Source organism: Octopus bimaculoides, chromosome 17, assembly GCF_001194135.2.
Source record: "Octopus bimaculoides isolate UCB-OBI-ISO-001 chromosome 17, ASM119413v2, whole genome shotgun sequence".
Taxonomy (NCBI): domain Eukaryota; kingdom Metazoa; phylum Mollusca; class Cephalopoda; order Octopoda; family Octopodidae; genus Octopus; species Octopus bimaculoides.
Genome location: NC_068997.1, coordinates 19,916,602 through 19,928,751, shown reverse-complemented (window position 1 = coordinate 19,928,751; position 12,150 = coordinate 19,916,602). Strand labels below are relative to the sequence as shown.

The following is a 12,150-nucleotide window of genomic DNA, read 5'->3' as shown; positions in this document are numbered from 1 at the left end:
ATATAAATATATCATCATCGTTTAACATCCACCTTCCATGCTGGCATGGGTGGAATGGTTTGACAGAAGCTGGCCAGGCAGAAGCCTGCACCAGACTTCTGTGACTCTTTAGCAGGGTTTTTACAGCTGGACGCCCTTCCTAAGACCAACCACCCAGAAGAGTGGACTTAGTGCTTTTTACATGGCACAAGCACAGGTGAGGTCAGTTTTGGCACTGTTTCGACAGTTGGATGCCTTTTACAGCTGGATGCCCTTCCAAATGCCAGCCACTTTACAGTGTGGTCTGGATGCATTTTATGTGGCACCAGCACTGGCAGTGTCAGCAAGTAACTTTGCAAGACAAGGAATTATGAGAGGAGCAGGTGCATTTGAAGAGAGGAACTAATGTATGTGTTTATAATACATACACTAGTGGAGATGCCTGGCTTAGTGGTTAGGGTGTTGGACTCCTGACTGTAAGATTGTGGTTTAGATTCTTAGACCAGGCAAAGTGTTGTGTTCTTGAGCAAAACACTTCGTTTCACATTGCTCCAGTTCACTCAGCTGGCAAAAATGAGTAATCTTGTGATGGATTGGCGTCCCATCCAGGCGGGGTAATTTATATGCCATGGAACCAGGAAACCAGCCCTTATGAGTCAGCATGACTCAAGACGGAATTGTACTAACTTTTTTTACAACACATACAAACATACATAAGACATGAAGTCCTTAGCCGACACTTAGTACAAGGTAGATAGTCATTTCTTCATAATATTTGGTGGGATTAAATGTTTGAATATATATGTGTGTGTGTGTGTGTGTATGTACAGCAAGCTATTGAATGATGCACTGTTATGTAGTTATGAAAACAAGATGGATTAAAGATAGATATGGCAAAGAACTGCTAAACTTACAGCAGTTAAAGTAACTACCTGTATCTGATTGATATTGAACCCCAAGCAACATAACAGAATTCTACTTGTTAAATAAATGTCATTTTTCAAACCATTTCTTGTTATACCTTTGTGATTTCTTTACATGACAAATTTAACATCTGATGAAATACAATTTAACCCTCAAAATTTTAAGTATTTTTAAATTGTGAATAAGATTTGCAACATTATCACCATCATGAGCATGATTATTTCAGCGAATGCTAAATTTTGTTTATTTTCTTTGTCTTTTTCCGTTTGTTTTGTTTGTTATTTTTTTTTTTTTTCATGGTGACATGAAATAAGCATGCCCAGTCACGTATCAGTTACAGATAAAAGGAATGATTATGACAAAACTTTATAATTGGAACAAAGGTTTTATGGTTTGATGCACTGTCAAATGAGTTTGATCTACAAAATGATTTTCCTTTCAAAAGATATAGAAAAGAGCCAGAGATCAATTAGTTTAGAATTTTCTTCTCTCTGCTGAGTCATTTCTGATCTTATTCTATACGTTTCTTTATAGATAATGCCAATAAACCAATTTCAAATGTTGATTGTCTAAATCAGTATTTCTAGCCCTTATTTTCTCAAAGCTTACCTAAAACACTTGGTCATTTACTACTTAGCTTAGGTTTGTTATGAAAGCATATGACTCAGTGGTTGGAGCGTCAAGCTCACAATCATGAGATAGTGAGTTCGATTCCCAGACCAAGCTGTATGTTGTGTTCTTGTGCAAGACACTTTGTTTCACTTTGTATGTATGTATGTATGTATGTATGTATGTATGCCCGTATACATGATGAGCTTCCACTGAGTTACCATCTACCAAATTCGCTCAAAAAGCATCAGTGGCCAGGGCAATAGTAGAAGACACTCGCCTAAGAAGTTGTGTAGCAGGACTGAACTCAAAACGGCATGCTTGCAAAGCAAGCTTCTTAACCACACAGCCAAACTTTCACATATATTATGCCAATTATTCTACAGCAAAGTGAAATAGTTTTGTTCTGGAAGAGGAAACAATGGTACTTAATAATAGATAATACAATGCAAAATCTATAACAGAACTGTAACCAATGCCCCTTTAAGTACCATTATTCTAAGCACATGTCCATTTACCCCCAACTCCTTGAATATGCTAGCAATATTATTCCAAGTAATTTTTTTTTTTTTTTTTTGCATAAAAGTGTTCTTTAAAATCCTATAAGAAAACATTAAATTGGAATTATGTGTAACTGAAAAATCAATACTATATTTTCGCTTCTAATGTTATATAACTACTCAAGAAAGGTTATTTATTGTATGTCTTATTTAAAGATCACCACCACCACCACCACCACCAACAACAACAACATTGTTTTAACATTCACTTTTCCATACTTGGATGGGTCAGATGGAATTCATCAAGGTGGATTTTCTACAGCCAGATGCCTTCTTTGTCACCCATCCTCACATGTTTCCAAGTAAGGTGATATTTACTCATGAATGGATGTGTTTCCATAGAAGACTGGAAACCAATAACACCACTTGTACGACAGTGATACTCATTTACAACTATCACCTAATGTTGAGATGAGGTGGCACACACACACACACACGTATACACAACAGGTTTCGTCCAGTTCCCACCTACCAAATCCATTCTCAATGCTTTGTAAATGTTCAAATGTGTGTGTGCGTGTGTGTGATTGCACACACGTGACCAGAAAACAAAAATGTTGAAACTTGTTGACACGTTTGTCAGGAGGTGCAATCAACAGAAAGCATAAAAAAAAATGAAAAATGAAATTAAAAGAAAACACAAAAAAAAGCAATGGCAACATAGATTCCTTAGTTTAAACAGAAGATTGACAGTGATGGAATGACGAGATATTCCTAAACAACAGCTTAGAAGAGGTTAAGAGTCACTAAACATAGTCTTAGCTGTCCAACTGTAAAACGTTTCATCCAACAATTTATGCAAATATTTATATTTGCAGAACTGTTCAACTCATGCCAGTGAAAAGAAGCAGCAAAACCTTTAAAATTATATAAAGTTACTGAAATTCTATATAATGTTGGCAGTGAGATGTGGTTGGTATACAGCTAGTGGATGTCTGTCACTGAGGAGACAGGGTATGTTGAAATCAAGTGAACTGGCAGTTCATCTGTTAACAATAAAACTATGTGTGCTTTTATGCACCATGTATCTATACAATGCACCATGTGTCTATATTATGCACCATGTGTCTATATTCACCTCTCAAAGTGAATACCACAATATTTGGCATTGTAACAAAACATCAATGTTAAGTTGGTTATAAAGACTGCCTTGGAGTATCAAAACTGCTTCTGTTGCTAATAATTATTATACAAAGTTAGTTAAGAAAAACTTACCGATGCTTTACACCATCGACATGTTTTGCCATTGATGCCGGACTTAATAGACTTTTTGCATTTATCACATTTTTTGGTACAGTTTCCATCTATCCAGTGATGCTGCATATCCTGTGAAAGAGAAAACAACATGCGAGATGAAAAGGAATCATCATATACTTCATTTTATCTCTCATCTTTTACCTGTTTCAGTCATTTTACGGCAGCTATGCTGGGACACTGCCTTGAGGGGTTTAGCCAAAGAAATCAATCCCAGTATTTTTGGTAAACTCTAATACTTATTCTATTTGTCATTTTTTGCTGAATATAAACAAACCAACACCAGTTTTCAAGCAATAAAAGAACAAACACATATACACACACACAACAGGTTTCCACACAGCCTTGTCACATTCTGTGTCACGCTGAATCTCTCTGAGTACTATGTTAAGGGTACACATTTTTTGTGGAGTGCTTGGCCACTTGCACATTAATTTCATGAGCAGACAGTTCCATTGATCAGATCAACTGGAACCCTCATTGTCATAACTGATGGAGTGCCAGTTCTTTCTATAATTTTAAAAGCTGTGAAGCTGCTCTACAGCAAGAACTCTGTTCTGTTTTATTCCTTTTCTGTCATATTCTAAACCCTTATTTCCTCGCATAAACCTACCTTCTTCTCTACTGTAGCCCCACTCAGTTGAATAGGATTTCAGTTTTGCAAGTTACAAGGTGACCGCATAAGTGGTGCTAAGTCACAAGAACATAAACAAACCAACACTAGTTGTCAAATGGTTCGTGTATGTATGTGTGTGTGTGTGTGTGTGTGAGAGAAGAAGTTTTGGGTTCAGTCCCATTGCGTGGCACCTTGGGCAAATGTCTTCTGTTATAGACTTGGGCCAACCAAAGCCTTGTGAGTAGATTTGAAAGATGGAAACTGAAAGGAGCCTATCTCACATATGTGTGTGTGTGTGTGTGTGTGTGTGTTTGTGTCAGTGTTTGTAACCCTGCTCTCCTTGACAACTGGTGTTGGTTGGCTTATGTTCCTGTAACTTAACAGTTTGGCAAATGAGACCAAAGAAATAAGTACCAGGCTTAAAATGAATAAATACTGGGGTTGATTCATTTGAATAGAAATTCTTCAAGGTGATGCCCCAGCATGAGCACAGTCCAATGACTGAAACAAGTAAAAGATACAGAATGAAAGATGACTCTATTGAGAAGCAACAAACTATATTTTCTTCTAATTTAACAAAATGCCTATTAATGCAAACAAGTCGTATTATTTATTACAAGAAAATGGAACCTTCAATTAAACTTGTCATTCGAGGAAGAAAATATGATATATCTCAATTCTTTGTTAGCAACGAGTAATTATCCTCATCATTGTCAGCATCATTGTCATCGTCATCATCGTCATCATCATTGTCAGCAGCGTTGTCATCGGTGGCGGCAACATCATAATGATTACCATTACCGTCATCATCATCGTCATCGTCATCTCATCGTTATTGTAACCATCATCATTGTTGTCAGCATCATCTAATCATCATTGTTATCATCTTCATCATAAACATTGTCATCATCATCATCATTGTCATCATCATCGTTGTCATCGTCATCATTTCAAAAAAAAATTAAAGAAATTGAAAACCGATTTTGTTGTAATTGCTGTTATTTAAGTGACTCTGTGCATAATGGAAGAGGGTGTGGTGAATGTGTTGAGAGGGAGAGAGAGAGAGAGAGAGAGAGAGAGAGAGTTAAGGAGGGAGAAGGAGAAAGGAAGAAAGAGAGATAGTGGTAAACTGAGAGAGAGTGTGGTAAAAGGAAAAGCAATGAGTTAGAGAGAGGGAAAGGAGATTGGTAAACTGAAAGAAAGAGAGGAATATTTGAGAGGAGTAAACTGAAAGAGAGTGAGTTAAAGAGAGAAGAGAGGGAGAAAGTGAGAGAGAAACAGAGAGAGGAGAGAGAAGGAGAAAGTAAGAGAGGAGGAAAACATTTGTGGGAGTGGTAAATAGAGAGAGTAAGTTAAAAGAAAGAAGAGTTAGAGAGAGTGAGAAAGTTAAAGAGGAAGGATAGAGAAAGACATGGGGGTGGGAGAGAGAGGAGAGGGAAAGAGAGGGAGAGTGGAAGGGAGAGAGGGAAAATAGAAAGAGAGAGAGGAGAGTTAGGGAGAAAGAGAGAGGGAGAAAGAGAGAGGGAGACATTTGAGTCAGTGGCAAACTGAGAGATTGAGAGCATGACAAATTAAGAGAGAGAGGGGGAATAGTGGGGAGAGAGAGGGAGAGAGAGAGAAAGAGAGAGAGAGAGAGAGAGAGGCTGAGAATGAACACTGAGTCTTCTGTCTGTAGGCTAGAAATAGGTTTTATTCCATAGAATTGTCAATGTGCCGTGAACCTAAGATAAATTTTGCAAAACTGACAAAGTACAGCTGTCTACTTTAGGTAAAAATGTTCTTTCTTGTTATTTAATTGCTACCAAATTATAACAATTTATGTCATTTCTTGCTCCAATGAAAAGCTTTGAATGTTATACATAAATGTAAGCGTACAAGCAAGATGACTTTCGATGTTGGACATTTGAGTCAGTTGTTGCGGCAGTTTTCTTTCTCATCAGAAGAATCATTCAACTATGAAAAAGAAGGGGGTGTTTATTTTATTTTTGTGTTGTTTTGTTTTGTGTGCATGTGAGTTTTTTTTTGTTTTTTTTTACATTAAAGTGGATTGCAATGTGTAGTGTGGTTGATTTTTTACCTAAAAGGAGAAACGAAAAAAAATTCATAGGTGTTCCTGGTTCCAGTTTCACTTCCACAGTGTGACACCTTGGGCAAGTGTCTCAAACCAAAGCCTTGTGAGTGGATTTGGTAGATGGAAACTGAAAGCCTATCATATGTGTGTGTATATATGTACATATATGTATGTATATCTATCTGTCTGTCTATCTATCTATCTACCTGTCTATTTGTCTATCTATCTGTCTGCCTGTCTCTCTCCTTCTCTCTCTCTATCTATCTATCTACCTACCTACCTATCTGTCTGTCTGTCTGTCCGTCTGTTTGTCTATCTATCCGTCTGTCTATCTATCTAAAATACTACAATTAGCCATCGTTTTTGACAGCATGGGGCCAATTAGTATAACATAATTCATAAGGTCGCAAGCTGGCAGAATCATAAGCATGCTGGGTGAAATGCTTATAGGCATTTCATTTGTCTTTACATTCTGAGTTCAAATTCCACTGTGGTTGACTTTGCCCTTCGTCCTTTCGGGGTTGATAAAATAAGTACTAGTTGAACACTGGGATCAATGTAACCAACTTACGCACTCCCCCAGAAATTGCTGGCCTTGTGCCAAAGTTTGAAACCAATATCAGCTCTGACTCGTTTCAGCTTTTGCTGTAGTTGCAGTTGTTTAATCTCGAGTCAGCCCTGATTGAAAGGACCAAAGATCAAAGGTGTTAGATCAAGCTGTGACCGTTTGTTATCGGGCATTCCAGCTCACTTTATCTTTTTTAATCTTTTATCTCTTGCTTGTTTCAATCATTAAACTGAGGCCAAGCTGGGGCACCGCCTTGAAGAACTTTCAGTCAAATAAATCAGTTCTAGCATTTATTTTTTACTTTTTCTTGAGCTTGGTACTTGATCTTTTGATCTTTTGATCTTTTGATCTTTCTTGCTAAAACTGCTAAGCTGCAGGGGCATAAATATACCAGCGAGAAGCCAGATATAGCCAGTTTCAACATAAAACAAATCAAATATTTTGACCAGATATGGCTGGTTTGAATGCTAAAGGGTTAAATGGTTTATTGCACATTCTCTCACAGTTTATAAGTTCTTACGACATCAGCAACAGTAATTAGGTTTAAATTCTTTGAAAAAAAAAATAAAATAAAATAACAAGACATACCTGGAAAGATTTCTTAGATTTCACATAGGTCATAATACAAGATGCTGGGGCCTTCTGCACACAGCGTTCATGTACAATATATTTACAAACTGTAAAAGAGAGGAGAAAAAAAGGAAAGATGAATAAGAAAGCAATTATGAACAGGGATAACTAAGATTTATATCAATATCATTCAGTCACTGGACTGTGGCCATACTGGGGCACCACCTTGAATAGTCCAACCCCAATACTGATTTGCTTTTCAGTATGGTATTTACTACAAGTCTATTTTTGCTGAACTGATAATTTACATGGACATAAACAAACCAACACTGGTGATCAAGAGGCAGTAGGGGACAAATACAAAGGCACACATATAAGTATGTATGTATGTGTATGTGCATGTATGAATGTATATATGCATACATACATATATACATACTTACATATATGTATACATCCATACAGATAGGTGTCTTCTACTATAACCTTAGGCCAACCAAAGCCTTGTGGGTAGATTTGGTAGACAGGAACTAAAAGAAGCCCATAATATATACATAGTTATGTATGTATCTCTTTGTGTCTGTCTTTGTTTCCTACCACTGCTTGACAACCATTGTTGTTTTGTTTACATACTCATAACTTACCAATTTGGCAAAAGAGACTGAAAGCATAAATATCAGGCTTAAAAAAAAAAGTACTGAGGTCGGTTTGTTTGACTAAAAGCTTGTTGAAGTGGGGGCCCCAGCATGGCCACAGTTTAATGTCTGAAACAAGATACACAATAAAAGATTTACATGTATACTGTATTTTGTTACATTTGATCCCCTATCATCACCAGGTGTATTTATATAATATATAAGGATAATATATAAGTAGTACCAAAATTAATCTGAGCTAAGAACATTTATTGCCCTTAGTTTAGAAATAAATGTTCTTATTTAGAATCCAGTTTGGTACCATGTACATATCGCAGAGGAAAGATATGTCATGGCAATCACAGATTAGAAACCAATGAATCTGTAGTGATGTATTGCTGGTGAAAGTGCATGGGTTAGAGATTAGTGTGTTGCACTCTTTACAGCCACTTTACAGGTACTTTAAATGGCACTATCACCAGTGCCTTTTTATGTGGCACCAGCACCAGTGCTGGCACTAGCATTAGCACTTCTTACATGGTACCAGCACCAGTGTTTTTTACGTGGTACCAGTACCCACACCAATGCTTTTTACATGGTATCTTGTTTTTAAGATCTCAATTCTGTTGTGGTTGGCAGGTCATCTTGAGTACAGCAATGTCACTTCAAATTTATTAATGACAACTCATCTCAGGTATTTAATTAGAGAAAGGCAACGATCTGGCAGAAATGTTAGCATGCTGGCTGAAATATTTAGCGGTATTTTGTCTGTCTTTACATTCTGAGTTCAAATTCCGCCAAGGTTGACTTTGCCTTTCATCCATTTAGGATCGATAAATTAAGTACCAGTGATGTACTGGGGTCAATCTAATCGACTGGTCCCCTCCTCCAAAATTTCAGGCTTTGTGCCTAGAGTAGAAAAGAATTAGAGAAAGTGTTGAGGAGGTCGTCGTCGTCGTTTAACGTCCGCTTTCCATGCTAGCATGGGTTGGACGATTTGACTGAGGACTGGTGAAACCAGATGGCTACACCAGGCTCCAATCTGATTTGGCAGAGTTTCTACAGCTGGATGCCCTTCCTAACGCCAACCACTCAGAGAGTGTAGTGGGTGCTTTTACGTGTCACCCGCATGAAGGCCAGTCAGGCGGTACTGGCAACGGCCACGCTCATCTCGCTCGAGAAACCTCATGTGTCACCCGCACAAGAGCCAGCCCAGGGGCACCGGCAACGATCTCGCTCAAAAGAATTCATGTGTCGCCCGCACATGAGCCAGTCCAGGGGTACTGGCAACGATCCCGCTCGAAAGATTTCATGTAGAAATATATAAACAAGAAGCATATGTTAGCATGTGAGAAATTGAGACAAGCAGTTTATGTGAGGAACTTTTCATAAAGAACAAATAACACAAGGATTGTATGAAACCTTGCTGTGTATTTCTCACAGCACGTTAACATCTCTTTTATTTATATTTCTCATCCGATTCACACTATGAAAAGCTGGCATTATTCAATTTCTTGTGCTTTATAATTTAGTTTGGGAGATGAGACAAAGTGGAGGTTAAGAGGTGAAAACAGAAGAAAGGGTTGCAGGTCAATTTAAATGGATGTACGTGATATTGTTTCAGCAAGTTCAAAGAAGCAGTAAAACCACTAGAATGTCAGGAAAACAGGACAGTTTGACAACAGTAGGCCAGTGTTAGGAGAATTTTAATGAGTACCAGCTGATCTATAGGACATGAATGAGAACCATAAGAGGTGGGTGGGCAGCATTCGATATACATACATACATATATATAGATAGATATGCGTGTGTATTTGTGTGTGTGTGTGTGTGTGTTTTATTATTTCGCTTAGGCATAGTGATACTAATAACCTAGTGTTAGAATTCAAAATATATATATTTGCTTCAGAATAGAGTGTTAGTCAAGTACAGAGCAGATATGAGAAAATAAATGACAATGGAAAAGAAATTGTCATAAACTTCATTAGCTTACAGCTGTTCTCTGCTATAGGATGCAATGTATTCATCGTTGAATGCTTGTGTATCACCCTCTAGCTTCATCAGGACTCCAAACATGAAGTTTCTGCTGTAAGATGCATTGTAAGCTAATGAAGTTCATGACATAATTTATTTTCCTTTGTCATTTTTATTTTTTATATATATATATTTATATGCATTGATATATATCCCCATCATCATCATCATTTAACATCTGTTGTCCATGTTGACATGGGTTGGACGGTTTGACCAGGGATGGTAAGCTGGAAGGCTGCACCAGGCTCCAGTCTGATTTGGCATGGTTTTTCTATGGCTGGATGCCCTTCCTAATGCCAAACACTCTGAAAGTGTAATGGGTGCTTTTATGTGCCGCTGGCATGGGTGCCATTTGTGTAACACCGGTATCTGCCACGACTGCGATTTTGCTCAGCTTGATGGGTCTTCTTCTCAAGTATGACATAATGCCAAAGGTCTTGGTCATTGCCTTTGTGAGGTCCAACATCTGAAAGGAACTCAGTCACTTTGCCTCTGTGAGGCCCAACGCTCGAAAGGAACTTGACCACTTTGCCTCTATGAGGCCAAATGCTTGAAAGGAACTTGGCTACTTTGTGTTCATGAGGCCCAATGCTCAAAACGAAATCAGCCACTTTGCCTCCATGAGGCCCAACACTCCATGAGGCCCTCCATGACGCTTGAAAGGAACTCAGCCACTTTACCTTCGTGAGGCTTAATGCTCCAATGGTGCAATTAATGTGCCACTGGCATGGGTGCCAATTATATGACACCAACATCAGCCATGACTACGATTTCACTTGGCTTGATGGGTTTTCTCAAGCACAGCATATCACCAAAAGTCTCGGTCACTAGTCATTGCCTTTGTGATGCTCAAAGTTCGAAGATCCTGCTTCACCACTTTGTCCCTCTCCAGATGAGCATCCCTAATCTCTTGTGAGCTCATAGGTGCTGGTGCCATGTAAAAAGCACCCATGCTGGTGCTGCATACATGCACCCAGTACACTCTGTAAAGTGATTGGTGTTAGGAAGGGCACTCAGTCGTAGAAACCATGCCAAAACAGATATGGAACCTGAACAGAGCCCTTTGGCTGATCAGCTCCTGTCAAAACCGTCCAACCCATACCAGCATGGAAAACGGACATCAAATGATGATGAGGATCTCACAGAGGCAAGTTGGCTGAGTTCCTTTCATGTATTGGGCCCCATGGGAGCAAAGTAGCCGAATTCCTTTTGAGTGTTGGGCCTTACGGAAGCAATGACCAAGACCTTTGGTATTATGTCGTGCTTGAGAAAAAAACCCCATCAAGCCAAGGAAAATCACAGTCGTGGCAGATACCGGTTTCATGCAAATGGCACCCGTGCCGGTGGCACATAAAAACACCCATTGAACTCACGGAGTGGTTGGCATTAGGAAGGGTATCCAGCCGTAGAAAACCATGCCAATTCAGACTGGAGCATGGCGTAGCCTTCCAGTGTGCCAGCCCAGTCAAACCGTCCAACCCATGCCAGCATGAACAACAAACGTTAAATGATGGTGATGATGATCATGGTGATGATGATATGAAATCATGTCACACAATTTAAACCTGTATACTCTAGTATATAGAGTAACAAATCATAGTAAGCCTTGGAGTAAAATGGCACAATGGCACTATAGATACAGTAAGAGACCTACTTGTTTATTGTCCAACAAGTTTGAATTCATAGCAAGGTTTTAGTTGGAGAATTTTAATTCCATGAGGCATAATTGATTAAGCCATACAAAAGAATAGGGAAGCAGAACATTTGGGGTAAGTTATGTCACATGTAATAGACTAACATCTTGTATAACGCTTCAGAATCCAAAGTTAATGACTGGAGACTTTGGAATCTTGAGGCCTACGTGAAGATTAACCTTTCTTTAAAAATACTCTCTAAGCCAAAGTAAACATCTTCATCTAAACAATATCTTTCTACATAACGTTGGTATTTGTTAGTTCATTTATTTGTATTATTTTCCAAACTTAAATAAGATACATAGTAAAAAAAACAAACGAATAAAAACACAAAGCAATTAAAATTAAACGTCTCTGCAAGACAGACAATTCGTTAAAGTTTGTAATTAATAAGCTGTCGACTTACATTGGCAACATAATCCTTTTTTTCCCATACCAGACAAAACAGATTTACACATATTACAAGACATCTGGGAACGAAAATGCTTTAGATACCAACAATGTGTACCATCGTCTTTGACATTCTGAAAGTAGAAAATTACAGATTAAATTTTAAAAAGTCACACAAATATGAGCACATACATACATCCTGAATACACACATACACAACACACACACACACATATATATATATAT

The 12,150-nt window shown here is 38.2% G+C and overlaps 1 protein-coding gene across 11 annotated transcripts in view; it reads right to left on the bottom strand.

The window, feature by feature from the left end:
• The window catches only part of LOC106879787 (diacylglycerol kinase beta), a 391,710-nt gene that overhangs the window by 63,619 nt on the left and 315,941 nt on the right, over window positions 1–12,150 (bottom strand). For all 11 annotated transcript variants that reach the window (XM_052973954.1, XM_052973955.1, XM_052973949.1 and 8 more), the window contains 3 exons: window positions 11,921–12,038; window positions 7,170–7,258; window positions 3,288–3,398 (listed from right to left, as the gene is read on the bottom strand). In XM_052973954.1, the coding sequence (XP_052829914.1) occupies window positions 3,288–3,398; window positions 7,170–7,258; window positions 11,921–12,038 (318 nt within the window). The remainder of the gene's footprint in view (window positions 1–3,287; window positions 3,399–7,169; window positions 7,259–11,920; window positions 12,039–12,150) is intronic.